The 24428-nt window shown below is 41.0% G+C and overlaps 1 protein-coding gene across 6 annotated transcripts in view; it reads right to left on the bottom strand.

The window, feature by feature from the left end:
• The window catches only part of TANGO6 (transport and golgi organization 6 homolog), a 181899-nt gene that overhangs the window by 32521 nt on the left and 124950 nt on the right, over window positions 1-24428 (bottom strand). For 5 of the 6 annotated variants that reach the window (XR_016390871.1, XR_016390872.1, XM_022583341.2 and 2 more), the window contains one exon: window positions 8337-8488. Coding sequence is in view for 3 of the 6 variants with exons in the window: in XM_022583341.2 (XP_022439049.2) it covers window positions 8337-8488 (152 nt within the window). In the remaining 3 variants the exon portion in view is untranslated. Of the gene's footprint in view, window positions 1-8336; window positions 8489-24428 lie in introns of those variants that run through there. The other variant, XM_089902386.1, reaches the window with a different exon arrangement.

The following is a 24428-nucleotide window of genomic DNA, read 5'->3' as shown; positions in this document are numbered from 1 at the left end:
CAGGTTGTATTTTTCACAGCTTTCAAACAGTTGGGCATAGTTCAAAGTGTCTAATTAATCAGTGATGGCAAAGGGATTAGAAGAAGTAGCTTGTTCTTAAATATAATTGCATCTGTGATGCACTGGCATTTAATCAAGTTGTACATCTATTAGACAAACTTGATGCTTACAAGTGAAGGGAAATCCCAGAAAAGCTCAACTCTTTGGGGGATGTTTTTCAATAAGACCCAGCAAGCTGCTTCTGCTTTTGACCTGGAACCCTGACTCGAGGTCATCAGTGGCTTCCATGCCTCTAGCACTAACAGTAGAAGCAATTCAGTCCTAGGAGGAGTCCCTTGGGTGACCTCCAAACAGGCAACAATATAATAGGTACCTCCACTTGCAGGCTTAGTATTTAAGAGGTAAGAGCTGAAATCAGAGAAACAAGTTAGAGCTAGGTCGAGTCCTTCCTGACACATAAAAGATTAGCTTATTCAGTCTGATAACTAAAGTATGAAAGCCAGCCCAGGGCCATGTAATGCTCAGACTCCCCCAAGCCTTTTGCCTGCTTCCCTCTAGGTTTAGTTTTGGGCCCGTGTTTCCACATTTGGCGGGCAAAAGCCTCCGAGCCTGGAATCCCACCGGTGTCCAGCTTTACCACCTCTGTTCTGCCTCACTATGCTGGTGGGCCATGCCTCTGCCTCAGGGCTCAGTGTAGCGCCAGCTCTGACTGTCGGGCATTTATTCCACAATCAGGAGGGGCAGAAGCACCCTGGCTGGAAAAGGGCTTCCCCTGCAAGGCCAGTCCCTGCATGCCAGTGCCGCCCTGCAGGTGTGACCGGGAGGAGCTGGCTGTTACAAGCCCTACTGAGATCAGCTGGAATGGCCTCCTGCTCTTAGTGATTTATGCACCAGATTGTACCAAGTCCACCTGCAATCAGCCATCCAGGACAATCAGGAAGAAGCCTGTGAACAGAAGAGTTCCTGGACCTTCCTCAACACCTCTGTCACAGGACCAAATCCCATGAAAGGAACAATGTTCGGTTGTGCAAAATGTTTTTAAAGCATCAGAATTTTAATCTGGTCTTGCAGATATCATTGAAAGATAAGAACAGCCTCTGTTCATGTCAAGCTCCCGCAACCAACTCGTAACGTTGCTCTTCTACAAGCCAGTGGGGTAGCCTCCTCGTCAAACACCAGAAGCAGGGAGGTCTCATGGCCACTCTCTTCCATCTGTCCAGTCTGAACAAGTCGCCCCCATGGCCAGTCTCTCTCACCTCCAACCCCAAGGACATACTCAACACTGCCTTCCACCCCCACCTAAAAGCTTTGGCGGAAAGATAGATGATGTAAGGTCTTTACTAATGTATGAATTGGAAGTCTTCCTAAAGGGCAGAAACCCATTCCATGGGATCTTCATGTTACCTGCCCTAAGGGTCAATGTACCTATTCTAGTAAACCAAACTATGGAAGGATTTTTTTTTATTGGCTAAATTATGTAAATCATATCCATTTTTGAAAGCCATGCAGAGACAAAAATGACAACTGCTTTGGAAACGCTAAAGGTCAGTTTAAGCAATTTCACACTTGATAGGAGCCAACAGAAATACAGAAAACATCACTCCCCAAACAGCTGGCACGCACGAAGCATAATCAGAAATATAAATAAAGATAAAACAGATGGCAAGAGTACCAAAAACCAACTTTGGAAAATTCCAGAAGAGAGGTAATAGAATTGAGGTATCAAGAAAGCATGATTTCAACTTTCCAGCTGCACCTTCATCCCTTTCCCTAAAATCTCCTGCTAAAATTCGGTCTGCTAATTTGTTCGAAACTAGACCATCTGTCCTTCTATTTTGTAAACTAAGAAACTTTACCAGCAAAGGCAGGGTGGCCTCTAATTCCCACATGCTTTGCTTTACCTGACATGGGGGACTTCCCTGGTGGTCTAGTGGTTAGGACTTTGCCTTCCAATGCAGGGGGTTGCAGGTTCGATCCCTGGTCTGGGAGCTAGGATCCCACATGCCTCAGGGCCAAAAAACCAAAACATAAAATGAAGCAATATTGTAACAAATTCTATAAAGACTTAAAAAAAAAAACCTGACGTGGAACAGAACCGTGGTGGCTCCGTTGCTTCCTTGAGGTTTCCCAGGACATCTACCCGAGCCCTCATCTCAGTGCATGAGCTGTCACCTAGGAAACCGCACTGGTTGTGGCAAATCTGCTAATCAATTCAGATCATTTAGTGGATCAGAGGTGATAGCTCTGCATCAGACCCCAAAGCTCGGGTTCGTGGAATTCTGGGCACTACCTTACAAGTGGCTTGCTCCTGCACTTGTCACCTGGGGCGTACCTTATTTGCTGTACCAGGGATGGGCCTCTCGCTGTGGCTCCCTTAAATCATATTTACTTTTCATGGAGAATGATAAAGATGAAAGAGCCTATCAAGATTTGGTTTTAAGCAATACAGTTCTTGACAAGAACAAGGAGAAATCGGAGAGCAATAATAATGCTCTCCAAACAGATTAAATCTTGACATCAACAGAGAGGAAAAACCTGAATTCCCAGTACAGAGACTGTGGAAGGGTTGGTCCTATCCCTTACGTTCCTTCCCTACCAGCAAGCACTGTCATGGAACAGACAGGGCCCAAGTCTGGACCACGCAACAGGGAGGACAGCTTTCTTCAGATGCCCAAGAACCACAGGTATGACCCCCAGATCAGATCACATCAGAAGAGCCTATGGTGGTTGGTTTGTTCAATTTTACATCAAAACAAGTTACACTTCCCCTCTTTCTCTGCCTGGCTAACACTTGATCAATGTGACTTTCTTGCTGTCAGGTAAACCCTGACAGTTTACCTGAGGGTCCCAGCTCTGTGTTCCCTCAGCACCTTGGGCTTGTCCTAGGAGATCACTCTAGTCCACTGTTTATTTATTCCTCTGTGTTTCACACTCTACTGAGATTTCCTTGGGGGAAGAGATTGGGTCCTTTGTCTGTGTCCTCTAACATACCTGGCACATGACAAACACACACGAAGAAGAATTCCTTCAGTTTGCAGCCAAAGACAAGTTTCCCCAGAGTTAAGGCTCCTTCTCCACCAGTACACACTGGGGCCAAGCATTTCTGAGACTACAAGAAACTTCAAGAATTTTCATGAGACACTGAAAGAACTGTCGTAGAAGAAGACACAATGATCTTTCAAAACAAGTTAGAGCATTTCATTCCTCTGCTTTGGCTTCCCATCTCACTCACAGTAAAAGCCAAAGCCCAGAATGCTCTCTCCCCATGTACCTGCCCGGGTCAGCTCCTGCTCCCTGCATGGCTCTGCTTAAGTCACTCATCAGTGAAGCTTCTCCTGTCCATCCAAGTTCACATACAACAGCAAACTCCCTCCATGTCCCTTGCCTTACTAGATTCATCTCCTTCGAACTTACTCCATCTGGCACAGTATATATTTGTTTACACACTTGCTTGTTTGTTACCTAACTCTCCTCTCTAGCATGTCAGCTCCACAAGGACAGGAACTTCGCTGTGTTCAGAGCTGGATCCCCCCCACCTAGCATAAGGCTTGGTTGTAGTCTCATAACTGGCACAGAGTAAGTGCTCAGTAAGTATTTGTCAAATGAAAAACAAATGAATGAAGAATTACTTAAAAGCCAGGCCAAATCTCCCACTTTTTCAATGAGAATGGACAAGAGTGGTCTGACTACAGGAGGACTCAATGGCTGAAATACTAAGACTGTCAGGTGTCCAATCATGTTCAAACTTGCAGTCCACCCAAGGCAGCTGGTATGGCACTGATGACATGGCAAGTGTTGGATGCTACATAAGAAGGAACATCTAAAAAGAAGAGACAGAAATTATGTGGGATGGAAACACCTGGTTTTTCAAATCAGTGGGAATATATTGTCTTCTGAAGTTTCACTGCCAAAAGCAAGTGCTATTAAAACAGAGCTACATGACCCTTCCTGTCAGTAGCTTTTCTTACATGGCAACTCCCTTCTTTTTCAAGGGCACAAAAGTAATCTTATAAACGAATTGAAACATTTATTGAGAGACAATATAGAGGAGTGGTTAAGAGCACAGATACAGGAACCAACTGCCTGCATTCAAACCCCAACTTTGCCAAATCCAATTGATTTAATTTCTCTGTGCCTCAGTTTCCTCTTTGAGGACTGGATCAGCTGACTTACATAAGGCACTAAGAAGAGTGTTAAGTGCTTGCTATGGTTACTATTTTTTTTTGGCCGCATCACGCAGCATGCAGGATCTTAGTTCCCTGACTAGGGATCGAACCCATGCCCCCTGCAGTGGAAGCGCGGAGTGGACCGCTAGGGAAGTCCCAATTACTATTTTTAAAACATGTAGGAACTTGTCTTCCCAAGTAAGCCTTATCTTCCTCTTCCTTCAATGTTAATCAGTAAACACTTACTTAGTATCTACCATATGCCAAATGCTGTGTTTGGCGCTAGGCGGTATACAAAGGTAAATAAAGACTGGTTCTGTCCTTGTTGTGCTCACAATTATTAATGATAATAAACACTCCTGGGATTGATGTTACAGTGTCCAGGTCTCTAGAAGTGGGGCAGGGTCACTGGACAAGGGGTTTGCCTGACAGGTGCCCCCAGGGCAGCAGCTCCTCACATTCAATTCTAAGGTTGAAACAAAAGGAAGGATTCTTTCTTTGTGTTAGCACCCATGGCAAGCAAACAGTCTACTACCTATTCATACTTCATTTCTGAGGGCTTAATAAGCAATGCTCAATTCTCGCTGTGAGCCATAAGGTTGTAAAGCTAACAAGGCCCTTCATCATGTAGCCTCTGCCTGGTCTCTTGTTTCAGACCTGCTACCAGCTAACCGCTCGTCCCACCCCTTCACTCTAACCTTTTGGATCTTCCTATAGTTCTTCAAACATGTCAGGCTGTCCCACACCACAGTGCCTTTGCACAAGCTGCTCCCTCTGCTGAAATGCTCGCCTCTGCTTTTTTGGGCTACCTAATTTCTACCTGTTCTCCAGATTCAGCTCTAAGAGTCTCTTCCTCCAGCACATCTTTGACAACACACAAACCTGACTGAGGGGCTCCTAAAATGTGCTCCCATAGCACCTAGCACAATTAACTGGACTGTAACTGTAATCATTGCTGTTTGTATCTTCCACAGGTTGCCCATGCCCAGAAGACAAGGTAGTATCTTTTGGGTTTGGTATTCCTGGCCTGTAACAAAGGGGCCTGGAACACTGCAGGTGTTTGGTAAATGTACGACTGAGGACATTTGAAGGACACTGGTTACCCCTGTTCTCATCTCCTTGCTGTGCATCCTCATCACTGTCATTGTCAGCTCCCTTCAAATGACCAAAATGCTCCTTAAAGAAACATCTTAATACAGAAAAGTAAAATTTCTTCACTCAAAAATCACCTTCTCAATGGGGCTTACCTTGACTACCCCATTTAGACTGCAACCTCCCCTCCACCTAATGCTATAATCCTGGTCACCCTTACTTGCTCTACTTTTTCTTATTTTCCACAGAACTTATCATTGTCTACCATACTATATATTTTAATATGTATATCATTTACTGTCTGTCTCCTCTCCCTAGAACGTAAGCTCCATGCCGATGGGAATCACTGTCCATTTTGAAGAATGATATGTTGTAGGTGTCCAGAATGCTGCTTGGCATATAGTAGGCTCTCAGTAACAATTGTTGAATAAATCACTGTATTACTCATATACATTATCCCTACATCCTTGTAACAATCCTGCATTATAGATATTTTAATCCCATTTTCTAGGTCAGGAAACCAAGCCCAGAGTCTAGGTCATCTGACCAAGTGAACACAGGTAAGTGGGTGGTGGGACAGGGCCTCATTTATTCCCATCCCCAAGTATGCTTGGAAATTTGGTTCTCTTTCAACAGGTCGGGTGGTCTCCAGAAAGATGATACTTCTTAAATGTTACAAAACCTGCTTTAGCTCAATCTTTCTAATTAACCAAACCAAGAAATTTTTCCAACACTTTCAACAGGAAATCATATGCCACCAGCATGCAACAGTCTCCTTAAGAGAGAAAAAGGAAAGAAGATCTAGGAACTCAAAACAGAAATACGGTCTCAGTTTTTGGGTTCAGAGAAGATCATGATGTCAGGCACAGTTTGAGTTCATTGGCTTTAGAAAATGTATGGGATACTGTCAAATCTGAGCTGATTCACTTGGAGATCTGGGGGAAATTTTTATTCAGCTCATGGCCATGTTTAAAAAAACTGGGGGATGCTTACTCAACTTTGTGAGTACACTAAAAACCACTGAATTATACCCTTTAAGTGGGTGAATTGTATAGTATGTGAATTCTATCTCTGTTATTAAGAATAATAATATTGGGGTTTGGTTCAGATCATGGTCCATGAGTTTGTTTCAGTTCATGGTTTATGGTTCACTTTGGGTTGAGTCATGTGAACAGATCAAATAAACAGAGAAAAAAAATGTGAGAACCATTTCAAAATCTGACCCAGATTATTTATAACAGACTGAAATCTTTAGCTGCTATAACCAAATAGACCTGCAAAGTCCTTAAGTGTTACAAGTTAATACACTAAAGAATAAGAGATTTGCAAAGTGCCATCCAAAACAAAAATCAGGCGCCCAATAGTTCATGTACATTAGAGCACTGAAAGGTTTTAAGTTGGTAGTAATCATTGTTTCTAAGTTATTAAACACAGATACAGAAAGTTGGGCATAGGGCTGTGTCCCTCGAGTTAGAGTTAAAGGAGAGGAGGACTTCCCTCGTGGCACAGTAGTTAAGAATCCGCCTGCCAGTGCAGGGGACACGGGTTTGAGCCCTGGTCCGGGAAGATCCCACATGCCGCGGAGCAACTAAGCTCGAGTGCCACGATTACTGAGCCTGTGCTCCAAAGCCCGCAAGCCACAACTACTGAAGCCCGTGCACCTAGAGCCCGTGCTCCACAAGAGAAGCCACCGCAGTGAGAAGCCCGTGCACCGCAACGAAGAGTAGCCCCTGCTAGCCACAACTAGAGAAAGCCTGCACGCAGCAACGAAGACCCAACGCAGCCAAAAATAAATAAATTTTTTTTTTAAAAAAAGAGGAAACAACTATGTATAACTTTCCTAAAAGTCCTAAGTTGAAATTTAACAATAAGTAGCCTTTATAATCAATTAAACTAAGCATACAAAGCTCAGGAGTCAGGAAATACTATAAATTCAAGCATATGTATACATCCATGAGCATGTTTCTCTGCTTGTTGATAAGACACAATCACCAAACACTGAAGAAAATTCCTTCTCAGTAGATACAGTAGATACTTAAGATTTGATGTTCAACATGGTCAGCCCTAGGATACTGAATAATGTGAAAGAAGCCAGTATTACAAAGTTACTAAGTTTTTGATCTTGTAAACTTATGTGCTTATATGAAAAATCTAGTCTCTCATAAATAATAAGGTAATATAAACTGTATTTTATTTACGTATTTATAATTTATAAGCCATCTTCTTCCTTAAAGATTTAAGATGGTGAAGCCCACTGAGTAAAAAGACACCTGGCAACATATTAACTAGTCTTCTTTTGCCCATCATCATCTTTAAATAGCAGAGTGTCTAGTACATAGTATGTACTTGAGACATATGTTCATATATTGATGACAGAGTAAACACAAGGGCAAAGATAAAATTTAAGAGGCTAAAGAAAGATATTCATAGAGGACAACAGTGCAATGTACCTTTCACTAAATCTTAAACTCTAAAACCAGTTTAAATCTTAAACTCTAAAACCAGTTTAAATCTTCAACTCTAAACACTGGAGACGTGTCCAGTGCCAACATCTTGCATGGCTATTATTTTGGCTGCTCATTTATCCTTTACCTACTACGTACCAGGCACTGGGTATAAGGCGGTGAACAAAACATGGAACTTAATTACTCTTTTCTGATAAGACCCTGTCTCCCTGAATACAAGGCACCTCCAACCGAAGAGGGCCAATTAGAGTATGTATTTGCCTGAGAGTTTTCTGTAAACAGAGATGAGGCTCACAGATGGCCCAGAAAACTAGGGTAAACTTCTGCTTGCACTTCCTCAAAGCTTCTTCAATTCTGTTATGTTTCCTTGGACTCTTTATAATAAATCCTCTTTTATGGCTTAAAGTAGGTTAAGATGACTTCCTGTCACTTGCAATTAAAAAATTCCTACTAAATCAACTTTCAATATACATATGAGACTAGCGAGGCTGAGGGAGGTTAAATGACTTACCGGATCTAGAAAAAGAACACAGGTCTCCTAACTCCCAGTGCTGAGCTATATCATAGGTTCAAGTAAAAACAAACTTTAGAGAAAGGAATCAACATGCAGTACCTCGTGAACCACAGAGCCCAGCATGAAGTCCAACCTCTGGCACAGTTCTCCAAGATTGGATAAGCTGCTGGCCCTGTGAGCACTATCTGGATCTCTTGCTCCCCTCAGGAAGGTGTGGATCAAAGGTTCTCGGTACTCTGAGACCATGTCCCCTGTAGAAAAAGGGAAGAAATCAAATTACTTCAAAACAAACTTTCAATTTCTTAAAGAAAGAATAACATATCACCATGGCACGTTGTATGGTGTTTTTTTGGTTTTTTTTTGTGGTACGCAGGCCTCTCACTGCTGCGGCCTCTCCTGCCACGGAACACACGCTCCGGAAGCGCAGGCCCAGAGGCCACGGCTCACGGGCCCAGCTGCTCCGCGGCATGCGGGATCCTCCCAGACCAGGGCACGAACCCGTGTCCCCTGCATCGGCAGGTGGACTCCCAACCACTGCGCCAGCAGGGAAGCCCTGTATAGTGTTTTATACTTTTCAAAGTACTTGCATAACCATTAAAAATCATGCTCTGGAAGAATAATGTTAGGGAAAATATTCATGATGAATTATTTTGTGAAAAAGCAAGTAGAATCCCAATTATAATCTAAAAACCTACATGTAGAAATAAAATATTTGAAGACTTTAAAATTTATGTATATATAAAAGAGAAAAATGTACATATCACAAGTGCATAGGTTAATAAACTTTCACAAATTCAATACTACTGTCACAGTCACACAAACAGCAAGGATGGTCCTAGGCTAGAGCCTGGTCATTAGCCCAGTACTCTTCCTACGCTATCACCCTACCTACTCAAGCAAATTGAGTGAAAGACAATCAAGGCATTTTGGGTCCTTGTCAAAGAGAGATCTATGATTCTTCATTCATTTGGCAGATCTTTACTAAGAGTCCCACTAGATGCTAAGCACAGCTTCTGATGCTTGGGATATATGGTGAACAAAAGAAGCAAAGTCTTGCCTTCTTGGAGTTTCCATTGTAGTGTAAATTACACAGTATGTTAGAAGGTTATAAATGCCATGGCGGGGGGGGGGGGGGGGGGGGGGGGGGCCGGGCAGGAGGAGGAAAGCAGCGTGGAAAAAAAAAAGAGAGAAATGAAGATGGTGGCAGACTTCAGTTTTTAAAAAGATGGCCAGGGTTGGCTTCATCGAGATGGTTGAGACATTTAATCAAAGGCTAGAAGGTGAGGCTGTTGTCCATGTGGACATCTGGGAGAGGAGCACAGTAGGAAGAGGGAAAAGCTAGTGTAAAAAAAAGCTTGTGGGGGAGCATGACTGTGGAGGAACATCAAGAAAGCCCAAGAGGAGGCTAGAGGGGTGATGGCAGGGGTGGGTGCTGGTGCAGAGCTTATAAGCCTTTGTAGGCCTCTGTAAGGACCTGGACTTTTTCTGAGTAAAATGAGAGGCCTTTGGAGGATTTTGAGCAAAAAGGTACTAAAAGATGACTCTGGCTGCAGTGCTAAGAACATGCAGTAGTGTATGTGTCTGTATGTGTGTCTGGGGTGGAGCAAGGGTACAAATTAGGAAGCTACTCCAGTAAGCTGTTTGAGACAGGATGGTGACTTGAACAGTAGAGGGGGTGAGAAAAAGATTCTGCATATATTCTGAAGATTACACCAACTTGATTTCCAGAGGACTCCAATAATGACTTCCAGGATTTTTGCTTTTGTGCCTGGAAGGATGAAGTTACTATCAACTGAGGTGGGAAAGTCTCCAAGTGAAGCAGGCCTGGAGCAGGAGGTATGTTGAGGAAGTAGTGGAAGATATATAGAGAGTTCAGAAGAGAAGTCTGGGTTGAAGATATACATTTTGGAATCAATGGAATGAAGATTATATTTAAAACCTTGAAACTAGATGTATAATCAAGGGAGTGAGTTTAGGCAGGGAAAGGAAGAGGACCGAGGACCAAACCTGTACCCTTCCTTCAACATTAAGTCTGGGAAGGGTCTGGGAAGGGAAGAACCAGCAAAGGAGACTGAAAAGGAATAACCAGTCACGTAGGAGAAGAATTAGCATGGTATTCTAGAAATTAAGGGAAGAAAGTGTATCGGAGAGGAAAGAATGGTCTGCATCAAATGCTGCTAATAAGTCAGGTAAAAGAAGACTAAAAATTGACCATTAGATTGAGTAACAATGAGGTCACTGTTGACCCTGAAAAGAACAGTTTTGTTTTTTTTTTAAAAATAAATTTGTTTATTTTTGGCTGCGCTGGGTCTTTGTTGCTGTGCACGGGCTTTCTCCAGTTGCGGCGAGCAGGGGCTACTCTTCATGGCGGTGCGTGGGCTTCTCATTGCGGTGGCTTCTCTTGTTGCAGAGCACGGGCTCTAGGCGTGTGGGCTTCGGTAGTTGTGGCATGTGGGCTCAGCAGCTGTGGCTTGTGGGCTCTACAGCACAGGCTCAGTAGTTGTGGCGCACGGGCTTAGTTGCTCCACTGCATGTGGGATCTTCCCCGACCAGGGCTCGAACCCGTGTCCCCTGCATTGCCAGGTGGATTCTTAACCACTGAGCCACCAGGGAAGCCCGACAAGAACAGTTTTGATGCACTGGCAGGGGTGAGCGCATGATAGAAGTGGGTTTAAAATATAATGTGAGAAAAAGAATTGGAGACAGATCACTTAAGGAGTTTTCTGCACAGCATATCAAAGAAATGGGGTGGTAGCTGTTCAAGGAAGTGGGGCCAAGAAAGGTTTTTGCATTATTTTATTCTTAAAGAGAGGAGAAACAGCACGCCAAGGCACTCAGAATTGACTTTTTTTTTTTTAATGGAAACAACTTCTTCCTCCACAGATGGGCTGAGAACTAAAACTCCTTTGACTTGATCTTGGCTCTGAGGCCCTAGTTCCAGAACCCAAGTATAACACTCCACTTCCAGCCTTTCTGTAGCCCTAAGGTAACATGATATCTAAATGGTGACAAAATGGTTTCTGAAGCATATGTTTAAAGTCACCAAAATGATAACTTACATAGAAAAGTCACCAACCTGCCCTATCAGGCCCAGTTAAAATGCCTCAAATGCCACTTCCTTTGTGAAAACCTCCCTTAATATTCTCAGTCAGCCTTAATTAGTCCTCCTTGGAAGTCCCACAGTACTTTGTACTTAAATCACACTTGTTACTAATGCCTTGATTCCTAGATGTTTTCAGCCTATATCTATTTCTTCCATTAGACTATAAATTCCTTGAGGGTAAAACTTTGCTTCATCTCTGTTCCTATTGGTTCTTAGTAATCTTTGCACATACTAGGTACTCAACAAATATCAATGTTGAACTGAATTCACTCACTTATTCAATAAAATGTAATTATGCACCAGTATCACGCTAATGTTCTAGGGATACAAAAATTGATAAAACATAATCTTTACCCTTTAAGCAGCCCAAAGTTTAGGGGGTGGGTATAAACAGATAAGTACCAACAATTACAGTACTGTGCAGTTAATGCCATCACAGAGTCAAGCAGAGGTTGCTTAGCATAATTTCACTAATCTTAGTCACTTGGAAGGGGGAGGAGGAGGAAGTTTATTTTTTGTTTTCCCTCAAAGTCAGGAACACAATGTACTTTCCTTACAATACAAGAAAAAGATGAGGACTAATTTCTCTAAAATGCTCCCAGTTCCTAACACAATACATGCAGTCACAAGACTCACCTCCTGCTCAGTTAATATCAACATATATTGCAGAAATTGAATCAATGAATGACTTAGCCATAGCCTATTTTCAGAATAGAAAAGAGGGGACTTTGTGCCTACTAGTATTTGCATTTCTGAATATCAGTCCCAGTGAAGGCAGTCACATGTACACACAACAAAATCTGCATAAAGGCTTCTCTGCAGAACTGTAATAGTAAAAAATGAGAAGATATAAATTAAATATTAATTAATGTGGAAGTGGTTAAATAACCATACATATTATGGAATACTATGTGGTCATTAAAAGGAACAAGATAGAATTAACTGCAACAATATAGAAAGGTTCCCCTGGGACTTCCCTGGCGATCTAGTGGTTAATACTCTGTGCTTCTACTGCAGGGGGCATGGGTTCGATCCCTGGTCGGGGAACTAAGATCCCACCTGCCACGTGGCCAAAAAGAAGCTATTAAAGAAAATTTAATATTCCTTAAGGAAATATTTAATTTCCTTAAGACACTGTTAAGTGAAAGAAACTAATAGAACCAGTATCATTCCATTTATGTATGTAAAAATGCACACACATAACTTCTCTCAATATTAAACAAACCACACTTACAGATTTAAATATGTATATTAAATATACAAATGCATAGAAAAAAGACAAAAAGGATTTACTACAATAGAAAGGTTAAATAACTTGTCCAAAGAATAAATACAACCAAGATCAAACTTAGGTAGTCTGACACTTAACTCCTATGATACAATGCATTTAAGATATTTCCAACTAAGAGGAAAGCATATCTTTCTACTTTTTTTTTTTTTTTTGCTGTAGGCGGGCCTCCCACGGCCGTGGCCTCTCCCGTCGCGGAGCACAGGCCCCGGACGCGCAGGCCCAGTGGCCATGGCTCACAGGCCCAACAGCTCTGCGGCACGTGGGATCCTCCGGGACCGGGGCACGAACGCGCACCCCCCACATCAGCAGGCGGACTCCCAACCACTGCGCCACCAGGGAAGCCCTCTTTCTACTTTTGTTATAGTACTTTCCTTTTCTGGAGCTAGAAACGGGCTTGCTCCTTCTGCAGTGTGAGACGTGCATCCAGAGTTAAGAGCTCTGTGTTCTAATTTTGGCCCTGCTGCCAACTAGCAGTGTGACTCAGGGCAATTCCCTTCACCTCCCTGGACCAACTGGAGATGAGTCAATTAGATGAGATGGTCTCTCTGGCCCCTTCTAGTTAGAAGTCTATGAGGTGATGAGTCACCTTTGGCTTAGCCATCAGGGGAATGAGATTCAGGAGACTTAGAAAGGAAGAAAAGGCACATATTCATGAGCACTGGAGTGGGAGGCTGCTGTGGTTAAAGGAATGAAGGTCCTTGATGGGAAGGAAGTCACTGAGAAATGAAGGAAGTCTGGAAATCCATAAGGAGGGGAAATTGCAGTTTGAAAAGGTAAGAGCAGATGACAAACTAGTCAATATTTACTAATGTAGGGATTTAAAGTTAAAAATAAGTGGTAAACTAACACAACATTGAAATTAACTATATTTCAATTAAAAATGGATTAAAAAAATAAGTGGTAAAGAAAAGACACTATGTGCCAGGTACTGTGCTAGGCACTAGGGACCATAAACAAGAAAGAAAGAGTCCCTCCCCTCATGGCATTCAAAGCCTACTGGGAAGGAGGAAAAAAACTGACCAAGCAATAACAATGGAGTGAGTTGTGCCCAAAATGGTGACAGAGAAAGATACTTTTATGAGTAATGTTTTGATCTGGTACCAATTTCCATTAACAACAGCTCCAGTATTCTTTTTCATCCAGACTCAAAAGCCTGGTGTTCTTTTTTGACTTCTCCCAGTTACCCTTCAGTCAATCAGTCAGTTCATTTATTATTCTTCAATCCTCATTTACTTCCCTATGGGATTTGAGGCAACTTACAATAAAAAATATTGAAACTGAATTGAATACTTTTTAGAAGTTCTATAGTAATTGAAGAAGTACACATATCCCAAGCTAAGAATGGTTATTGAAATGAACCCCAAATTTAGTTTAGCAATTCTGGTAGCTGAGGCAAAAAAGGAAACAGAAAACATAGTTCCCATTACTCAATAAAAGAAAGAACATAGATTCGTTAGGAGACAAAAACTTCAGGAAGAATACGAAGAGGTATCTCATTCATTCAGCAAATCTTAATTGAGTGCCTACAATATCCCAAGTACGTTCTCATTACTGGAGATAATATAGCATGAACAAGAAAGCAAAGTTCCCATCTTTATGAAGCCTACTTCTAGTGGAGGAGAAAGACAATAAATAGTAAATAAACTTTCCAGCAGCAATAAGAGCTATGAAGAAAAATAAGGAGCGGGGAGCAGTTAAGAGTCAGGGGTGAGGGCTCAGGGAAAAACTGTCAGAGAACAGCTGAAGGAACAAGTCATGTGAAGACCTGGGGGAAAAGGGAAGAGCAGAATGGACAACAGAACTTTTATATTCAATGTAGAAATCATATGGCTGTTTCTTACACTGACCTACCATAAAATTCAAGGGCATACCATTACATTAACAAAACCAAATTTTAACATTCCATTTGTATAAATTCCTGCCCTGCCAGAGCTTCATTACAACTTTCCAAATGAGCATCCATTTAACTGCATGCTCCACCAACCCCACTCCCAAGCGTACCTAAGAGGAGCCAGTGGAGACTTGGATCTCAAGAGCCCTGTACTGTACCCAGTCAGCTCGCTCTGGGCCCACTTGCTACCTTGTTTTCCAGGTATTGGACTGGACAAGCTGGGACACTCCCTGCATCCACTCTGCATGCATTTCTCAAAGTGCCCTGCTGTCATGTTCTCCGCAACCTGACCTCTCTTAGACCTCACATACACAGTCAAGATTTGCCACACCCTTGCTCAAACCTGGTCTTCTTCGGGGATTTACAGCTCTGCCCGCATTTCCTGGAGGCTCTGCTAGCCTCTGACTGTCCTCCTTCTCCCTAGCTCTTGTCATGCTGTGTGGCTGGTTTCTTAAGACTGTACTGGATCCTAGTCTCCAGGTTGGGGGTCCGCCCTGACCAGGTTTCTATGCAGAACAAAATGAATGCATATGATCAGAGAATACAGCTTCAAGGGCTGCAATAATAGAATTTAAAGATCCTACAAAAAGGGTTCTTAATTTGAGCTTTAGGGACCCCTACATGTCAAATTTTGTTGTGTACACCTCACTGGCATTTTCCCATTCTTCCTTGTAAACAGCACTCTAATTCTGTGCAAATATCCACCTTCCCCCCTGCCCAACCATCACTTATGTGATTCAGGCTAACGTCTTTGTTGCTTTAAATGAATCACGGTGGACATATCCCCTTGCCTTAACTGCTTTGGGCATGTGACCCAGTCTGAACAATGAGATGTGAAGGAAAATCTGTTGGAAGACCCTAAGAAAATATTTTGCCTCTGGTTATGATAAGAATATGACACCTGAAAAAAAAAAAAGAATATGACACCTCAGAGCTGCTGCAGCCAAATGAAACTATGAGGAACCAGGGGATGAGACCAATAAAGCTGAGGCTGGCAGAGTAGAAAGATGAAAAGATTTTGGATCTTGAATGATGTCATGGAGGCAAAGGATTAACCAGTTCAGAACTTTCTGTCATATGCAATGATTCATTCCTTATTGTTTAAGCCAACTGAGTTGGGAATTTCTGTTACCTGCAGCCAAAAGCATTCTGATATGACATATGAAAATTTAACGCTATAGAGTACTTCTATGTCAGTTCTATGTTTATCAATACAAAGCCAGAGACACTTCCCTGGTGGCACAATGGTTAAGATTCTGCGCTCTCAATGCAGGGGGCCTGGGTTCGATCCCTGCTCAGGGAACTAGATCCCACACGCATGCCGCAACTAAGAGTTCGCATGCCACAACTAGGGAGCCCGTGTGTTGCAACTAAGGAGCTGGCGAGCCACAACTAAGGAGCCCGTCTACCTCAACTAAGACCCAGTGCAACCAAATAAATAAATATAATAATTTAAAAATAATACAAAGCCAGAAAAGTTAGATTTGCCAAGACAAACTTAAAGCAGTATATGTTTTTAAAAGGATTCAAAAGTCAATTTTATAACATATAAAAGAAAAAATTAAACCCAATAATTTTCTTTCTTCTAATTACAATTTTAATTGGGACAATAGCCTAGTATACGGCATGACTCAAAATATCAGTGTGTGTAATATATATATATACATACTTTGCCAAAGAGCAGAGTCATCTTTATACATCTGCCAACCTATTAAATAAAGAAAGGTGAGTAACTATTTACAGTAGGAGCTCATGTGAAGGGGTTATATGCTGAGTATATTTTGCAACTACTGACTAACTAGTTCATTATAAACTAAAAACTCAGGCTTTGGGACACCCACTGCTATTCCTTAGTTTCTGATTAAGCAACAAAATCTCAATTATATCATCCAGGAGGGGTTTTGGTTAATATATATATATTTTGGCTTTTGCCTTTTTGTGTTTTTCTTTATCCAGATGAGAAGTTTGTATTGCTTCAGTTGAAAGTTATTTGAACCATAAGGTTCCAAGATTCTAATTCACCTTTTGTCAGAAAAGGTGGCATACACTTGCCCCCTGACAAGGGCAAATATTCATTACCATCCTGTTGTCTCCTTAAAAGTATCCATATTATATGGCTTTTACAAAAAATGGTATTGATTTCTGAACTCCCTCACCCCCATTTTCAGAAAGTATTCACAGTAGACTACAATATTTAGACTAAGAGATACCCATGGAACTGAAGTTGGAGAGACTACCATCTTTTCCTCAGGCGTTCAGAAACAGCTTCAGGGAAATGAACACAGTAAACCCAAGACTACTTTTAGAAACTTACTCAAGTTGATTCTAGTCAATGGGGTTTATCCTAGTTCAGCTCTAATTGCTTTTCCTTTGTGCAATGACAATGACAACACCTGGCTATTTGCATCTCCATATTCTTCTCAGGAAGTCAGCAATAATCAACCCTTATGGAGAAGCAAACAGCAGTGTGTTCAAGGAAACAAATGAAGGATCTAGATTTGTTTGAACAAACTTGATAAAAAAACGTGTTGTTTTGGAAGGTGAAAAATCAAGTGCATAGTGAAAAGAGAGCTGGAAAAATTTTAACCTGCCTGTGACTTGTTTGTATCAATTATCGTATATATGAAAAGAGTCCTTCAAAAAATTAGGACTTGGAAGATTTTTTTTTTAGTCAAGCTTTGCAATGGTACTTTGAAATCTACATTGATAGATTCATTTATGCCTATCAGATCCCACCTTCCGTCATAAAGGATCTGAGATGACCTGAAACAAGAGACACTTACATAGTGAAAGCGCTATCACAGTAAACCACTGGAGTCAGGGGACCTGCTGATTTCAAGGGCTTGACTACTCTTCTAGTTCAGTGAAACAGGTCATAAAAGTGAAATCGAGAAAAATCAAGTGAGAAAGAAAGTTCCACTGTTGGCCAAATCTTTACACCATCCTTTCAAAACTCCGTAATTAATGTCTGCAGAGCCCTCTATTCCTTCTTTCCTTCTTCTCTTCCCTTCTTTCTCTCTTTCTACATCCCCTCCTTTTTTTTGAGACATAGAAGGGAACACTGATAAAAAATCATTCTTAACTACTCTCTTCTATCTACCAACAGGAAATAACTAAGAAATATCCTATCCTGCTGGTTAAGGTGCTGCTGGGTAAAGGCAATTATATTTTCCAAAGACTGAATGATCACTTACAGCCAGCACTCCTCTGTAATCAGAAGTTAACATACATTCTGAGTAATGTTTTAGACCAATGTTTCTTAAACACAAACATGGGCACTGAAATTGCGCAGTGCAACTTGATTATAATGTGGATCCAGGTGATTCAGAATTATCATTAAAATGAAAACACAACATTTAAAAATTCTTTTTTTTTTTTTTTTTGCGGTACGCGGGCCTCTCCCTGCTGTGGCCTCTCCTGTTGCGGAGCACAGGCTCCGGACGCGCAGGCTCAGCAGCCATGGCTCACGGGCCCAGCCGCTCCGCAGCACGTGGGATCTTCCTGGACTGGGGCACGAACCCGTGTCCCCTGCATCGGCAGGTGGACTCTCAACCACTGCGCCACCAGGGAAGCCCTAAAAAATTCTTTTAAAGAATTCACAGACCCCTGAATTATACCAGAATTTAATCTCCAGACTCCAGCTCTTCCATCTAGCTAATTCAATAAAAACATTAAAACATTTAACGTGCACTACAATGTGCAAGGGACTCTAACAGGCACTAGAGATTTAGAGGTGAAGGAAATTTTGCATATATATGTCCAGCTGGTCCAGTACAGCTGATAATTTGAAAAGACTGATAATGCTTATTTGAGCAAGGGAATGGCTTAACTAGAGATATATTTTTGAGTTTGGTGAATCTGAATTTATACGTGTGTTCAGAAAGGACAAAAGTCTTTGTTCTATGATGTAGAATGAGGTTTGCATCGTAATAATTAATCTCCAGCTGGATCACTTCTACTGCAATGCCTTCAGGACACTCTGTTAACTGGTTGCAAAGTCACAGTCAGCCAAAGGATATGATAATCTTTTAGAGATCAACTTTTTTTTCCAAATGAATAATGATTCAAATAGTATGGTGCTTTCTCTACACAATAAGGGTAGTAAATAAAATGTTAAGCCGCATGGAATGATTGAAAATTTCTACATTCTTTAGCAAGAGAAAGTCTTTTTCTGTGATAGTCACAGAGGAATCAGGTCATTGATAGCACAGTCATTGTAGGGTGTGGCCTCACCAGCTCAGAAGTGCTGATGCCTACTTCACTCTCAATGAAGGCATGAAAGTAATTTACTCCACTTGAAGCAACTGATGCCTCCTAACCTACTTTTTAGCTCTTGCTACCAGGTGTCAAAAGTAGGTACTGAGACTAGCAATTAATACTCTGAAAATGAAATTAAGAAAACAATTCAATTTATAACTGAATCAATCAAAAAGAATAAATGCTTAAGAATAAATTTAACAAAAGAAGTGGAACACTTGTACTCTGAAAACTACAAAACATTGTTAAAAGAAATTAAAGAAAAACTAAATAAATGGAAAGACATCCCACATTCATGGATCGGCAATGCTGCCAAAATTGATCTATAGATTCAAAGTAATCTCTATCAAAACCCCAGCTCCCTTTTTCTCCCCCCCCAGAAGTTAGCAAGCTGATCCTAAAATTCACATGGGAATGTAAGGGATACAGAATAACCAAACAATCTTGAAAAAGAAGAACAAAGCTGGAGGACTCCCATTTCCTAATTTAAAAACTTACTACAAAGCTACAAAAATCGAGACAATCTGGTACTAGCCTAAAGACACACCTGCAGATCAATGGAATAAATTGAGAGTCTAGAAATAAACTCTCATTTTTATGGTCAATTGATTTTGAACAAGAATGCCAAGATAATTCAATCAGGAAGATAATAGTTTTTCAACAAATGGTGCTAGGACAACTGGACATCCACATGTAAAAGAGCTGAACCCCTTCCTTACACCATATACAAAAGTAACTTCAAATGATCATAGATCTAAGTGTAAGAGCTAAAATTATAAAACTCTTAGAAGAAAACATAGGAGTAAATCTTTGTGACTTAGGTTAGGCAAAGGCATTTCAGGGACTTCACTGGTGGTCCAGTGGTTGACAATCTGCCTTCCAATGCAGGGGATGTGGGTTCGGTCCCTGGTCGGGGAACTAAGATTCCACATACCGCGGGGCAACTAAGCCTGCGCACCACAACTACTAAGCCCCCATGCCTCAACTAGAGAGCCCGTGTGCCGCAACTACAGAGCCCACACACTCTGGAGCCCGTGCGCCGCAACTACAGAGCCCACACACTCTGGAGTCCATGCACCACAACTAGAGAGAAGCCCGCATGCTGCAACAAAAGATGCTGCATGCTGCAACGAAGATCCCACACGCTACAACGAGACCCAACACAGCCAAAAAAAACAAAAAGGCATTTCACATACAACACCAAAAGCACAAGTGGCAAAAGAAAAAACAGGTATGTTGGACTTCACCAATATTAAAAACTTTTGTGTGTCCAATGTCACCAAGAAAGTAAAAAGACAACCTATAGAATGATGGGAGAATATATTTGCAAATCATGTATTTGATAAAGGGCTTATCTTCAGAATCTATAAAGAACTCTTACAACACAATTTAGAAAGACAAATAGGTCAAATTCAAAATGGGCAAAGGATCTGAACCGTATATTTTCCAAAGAAAATATACAAACGGCACATAAGAAGATGCTCAATACCATTAATCATTATGGAAATGCAAATCAAAACCACAAGATACCACTTCATACCCATTAGGATGGCTATAATCAAAAAGACAAGAACAAGTGCTGGTGAGGAGAAGAAACTGAAACACTAATACACTGCTGGCCGAAATGTAAAATGGTGCAGCCACTCTGGAAAACAGTTTGGCAGTTTCTCAAAAAGTCAGAGTTACCATATGACCCAGCAATTCCACTTCTTCGTATATACTCAAGAGAATTTAAAACACATTCCCACATAAAAACTTGAACATGAAATGTTCAAAGCAGCATTATTCATAATAGTCAAAAAGTGAAAAGAACTCAAATGTCCACCAACTGATGGATGGATTTTAAAATGTGTTATATCCATACAATGGAATGTTACCTGGCAATAAAAAGGAATAAGGTACATGCTGCAACATAGATGAACTTTGAAAACATGTAAGTTAAAGAAGCCAGTAAAAAGAAAAATGTATGATTTCATTTGTAGGAAATATCCACAATAAGAAAATCCTTAAAGACAGAAAGATTAGTGATTGCCTGACTGGTAATGGGTACAGGGCTTATTTTGGGGTGGTGAAAATGTTTCAAAATTGATTGTGGTGATGGTTGTACAACCTTGTGAACATACAATAAATTTTTGAATTGCACACTGTAAATTGGTAAATTGTATAGTATATGAAGTATATCTCAATAAAGCTATTTTTTAAAAAAGTAAGTTTTGGGCCGGGAGGGGTTAAAGGAGGGCTACATAATCTAGTTCACATTGAAGCTGGAAAAATAAATAACATATAAAAATCGTCGCATATTAGAAGAGAAGAGGTATATGTGTGTAAGCAGAATCTGATATGAAACGCACCTCTGCCTTCCAGTAGCTCAGAGACCAAAGCTTGGGGGCAGATCTCACAGACAATTCACAATGGTTGCTCCCTTCAAACATGAAGTAGGAGATCTGGATTCTTTCATGATATGCCCACTACAGGAACCAGGTCCTGCCCTTGACCACCAGTCAAGCAGAACCCAGAGCTTTCCCATTGCTTTGTGAATGGCATTGCTTCTGCCAGCTCTTTGCTTCCTTATTTGTCAGTAAAAGATGGTGCCAACACAATTTCAGTCTTTACTACTTCAGACCTGGCAGTTTAATGGGTAACATTTTCTAAACCTTCTAAATTAATTTTCATTGCAGCAGCTTTAAAAAATATTAGTATAATATAAAAGTCTCTTAAAAGAGGCAAGAAAAATATTGAAGATATAGACTCAAAGGTTCTTACATACAGTTACAGCCATTTGGCCCAATATTCCATCTCTGGGTATGCCAAACCACATCTGACAAACATTAACCCAGGGATAGTTAAGACCTCCTACCAGTATTTTAAAACTTTTGTGCTCCAGCCTTTTTATTATGTCCATCCCAATCTCTTCTGCTCTTTATTTCATTTCCTCTTAAGGACCAGACTCAAGTGGAGGTGGAGACCTGGAGTCTTTGTCTGCCTATCTTTGAATCTTAATCTTATCTTTCCAGGCTCCTGGATCTCATTTACATTGTTTGAATTGCCTCTGTAATCTAACCAGTTCAAGTAGGCTCTTCCTTTTCCAAGACAGCACTTTTTGTACTTTCAGATTTTGATATTAGATATTTTGGGGAGAAAAAAGAGAGTAAAGGTATAAAAAGGTCAAATGTCACAATACACACTTCACTCACTAAAGCCGTTACTGGAAAAAGGAATCCAGAGAAACTATTTTTCCTCCCTTTTATTTGGGAACTAAAGTAAATAGATCCCTGGGGATGAGTAACGTGGTGGAGAGCCACATGCCCTCACAGAAATATTCCTGCTGACCTGGTCAATAAGGAAACAGGAGACAAAATATAGATCTGACTCTCTGCATGGACCCTTTTATGTCCTCAATAATATCTAGTAATTTTTCCTGCATTTTAGGGCCTGGAACTCTATTTCACTGCTGAAAGGAATACAGTAGAAGAATTACTTGTTTTTTGTAACATTTCATGAATACAACTTATTGCCGCGACTGGACCAGAGTCAACAGAGACAATAATTTCTGTCAAGGTCAGAAGGAAATTAGATTGACATGGCAGATCCTGACAGGCAGGATTTCCTTTCCAAAAGCCATTTAGAGAATTAAATAATTTAAATGCAATTAATTTTTTATGAAATTCATCATTTAAAAAATTCATAGGTAAATTCTGATCTATTAACAACAATTACTTTTCAGCCTTGAATTTCCCCTGCAGCTCTGGGGAAATCATCTCTTTTCTGATTTTAGTTTCCCTTCTCCACATAGCCCTTTATGAACAGGGGAGAGATTTTAGTTAAGATAGAATATGCAGCTACAGTACAGTGGAATAAAAAAACGTTGTGTCCATTTGTAAGCCTCTTTATCTGCCAAGCACTTGTGCGCCTATTACCACATAAGAATTTGAGTTTGGTGGAAAAAAATATTCTTAACTCTGTATTACAAATCAGGAGAGAGAAATTTTTAACGGGCTGATCCCAGGTCACACAGCTACTGAAAGACAGATACATTCTCTTGTCTCCCAAGCAGAGGGCTCTTTCTACTGCCATCAGGACATTTACTTGGCACTCCATGAAGATTAGCAGGAACTTCTGTTCTAAAACAGTGGACATCAATGTGGCCAGCTGATTCTCCCACACCTCTGACATTTCACAGTCCTTACAATTTTCATTCCTTCTCTGTTTAACCTCATAAGATATGAATGGAAGAGAAGCCAGGGATTTATATCTTACAAGAGGGCATAAGCAACAGGGCATAATGGGAATAAGTTCCTCTGGTCCATGAACAAACACCAAAATTGTCACTTAATTGTCTTTTTGAAGGGCTGGAATCCTATTAATTCTATCCTGAAGAGGAGAACAAAAAAATTTCCCCTCTTCTTTACCATCTTCAAAGTGGTAACACTTCTGATTTCCTAACAGGAGGAGATGACTGATAAATGGCCTTGTGAAAGCTGCTAAAGCCATATACTTGATGTACATTAGGGCATTAGAGGGCTGAAGCCAGTCATCTTCTGCTCTTGATGGGGCTTGCCAGGGAGGCAGGTCGCAGTAGTCACTGGGCAAGAATGCTGAGTAGTCCCTGGATAGAGTCCCCCCTGCTGGTGTCTACATGTCAGGACCCACTTTTCTCCCTCAGGCTAATTGTTGATCTGCTGCTTTTGGTGTTCCATTCATACTGTTATCCTTTTTAAGGTAATGTAACCAGGAGGTGACTCTGAGCTAGAAGTAGGTTAGCAAAGATTTCAGCGCCTCTTAGCCCTCCCTTTTCTGGTTCTAATTTCATTGTATCTCATCACACAGACCACATAGGCATTGATGATTTGGATGCAAGTTGCAGGCAGACAAACTTTGACAGGCTTAGATGTAACCAAGGGAAGATCTCAGATCTCTGTGGGACAAGTTATTAAAGAAAAACAAACTTGTTAGTAGGACTACTGTTGGTGCAAGTGACTTACCAGGTATGCTTTAAAGAGACACACAGACCTTCTTGCCTCCAAATATTTCTTCTATTAGCAATCTGTATTGCTTCATAGTCTATTTAATCATTAGAACTTTATTTCTTTAGACTAAATAGCCTCCTTACTCAAAATGCAAAACCACCCCAAGAAGGGCAGCATAATAGGAGGCTGTCATCCACACCTTAGTAAATATTAATATACCTGTTACCTCCTTTTTACAAGCTGGGAAGGAACAAGAAAGATATGAAATAATTTCTGAAATTTGATGAGTTTCTAGTCGAAGAAAGTTTTAAGTGGGAGGGGAGAAGAAAAAAAAGGTAAGCGAGGGGCACTGAAAGGAGAGGGAGAAGACCCTACTTTACACTTTGACTCGCAAAAGGATGTTTTCTTTCCATGTCTTCAAATAAGAGCGATGTGCAAATAAGAACCACAGATAAATATCTTTTGGACAAAGTAAAACAGTGTACAGGAAATGCTTTGTACCACTGGATTTTCGGCAACTCAGTGAACTAAAGTAACGTAGAAACAAAGACAGTTTGAAACAGGATGCCAAGACTTCTATAGTTATGTATTAACTAGCTTACTCATTCCATCTCAACAGCTCATTGAACGCCAAGATTGGTTTGAATAGCATATAAACTTTCAGTTTATACAAAGTTACCCT

This window comes from Delphinapterus leucas, chromosome 20 (genome assembly GCF_059928025.1).
Source record: "Delphinapterus leucas isolate spDelLeu-1000000601 "Yukka" chromosome 20, BTC_Dleu_Yukka2, whole genome shotgun sequence".
In the NCBI taxonomy this organism is placed as follows: Eukaryota; Metazoa; Chordata; class Mammalia; order Artiodactyla; family Monodontidae; genus Delphinapterus; species Delphinapterus leucas.
Note: the sequence above shows the minus strand (reverse complement) of the source record. Positions and strands in the feature narration are given on the sequence as shown.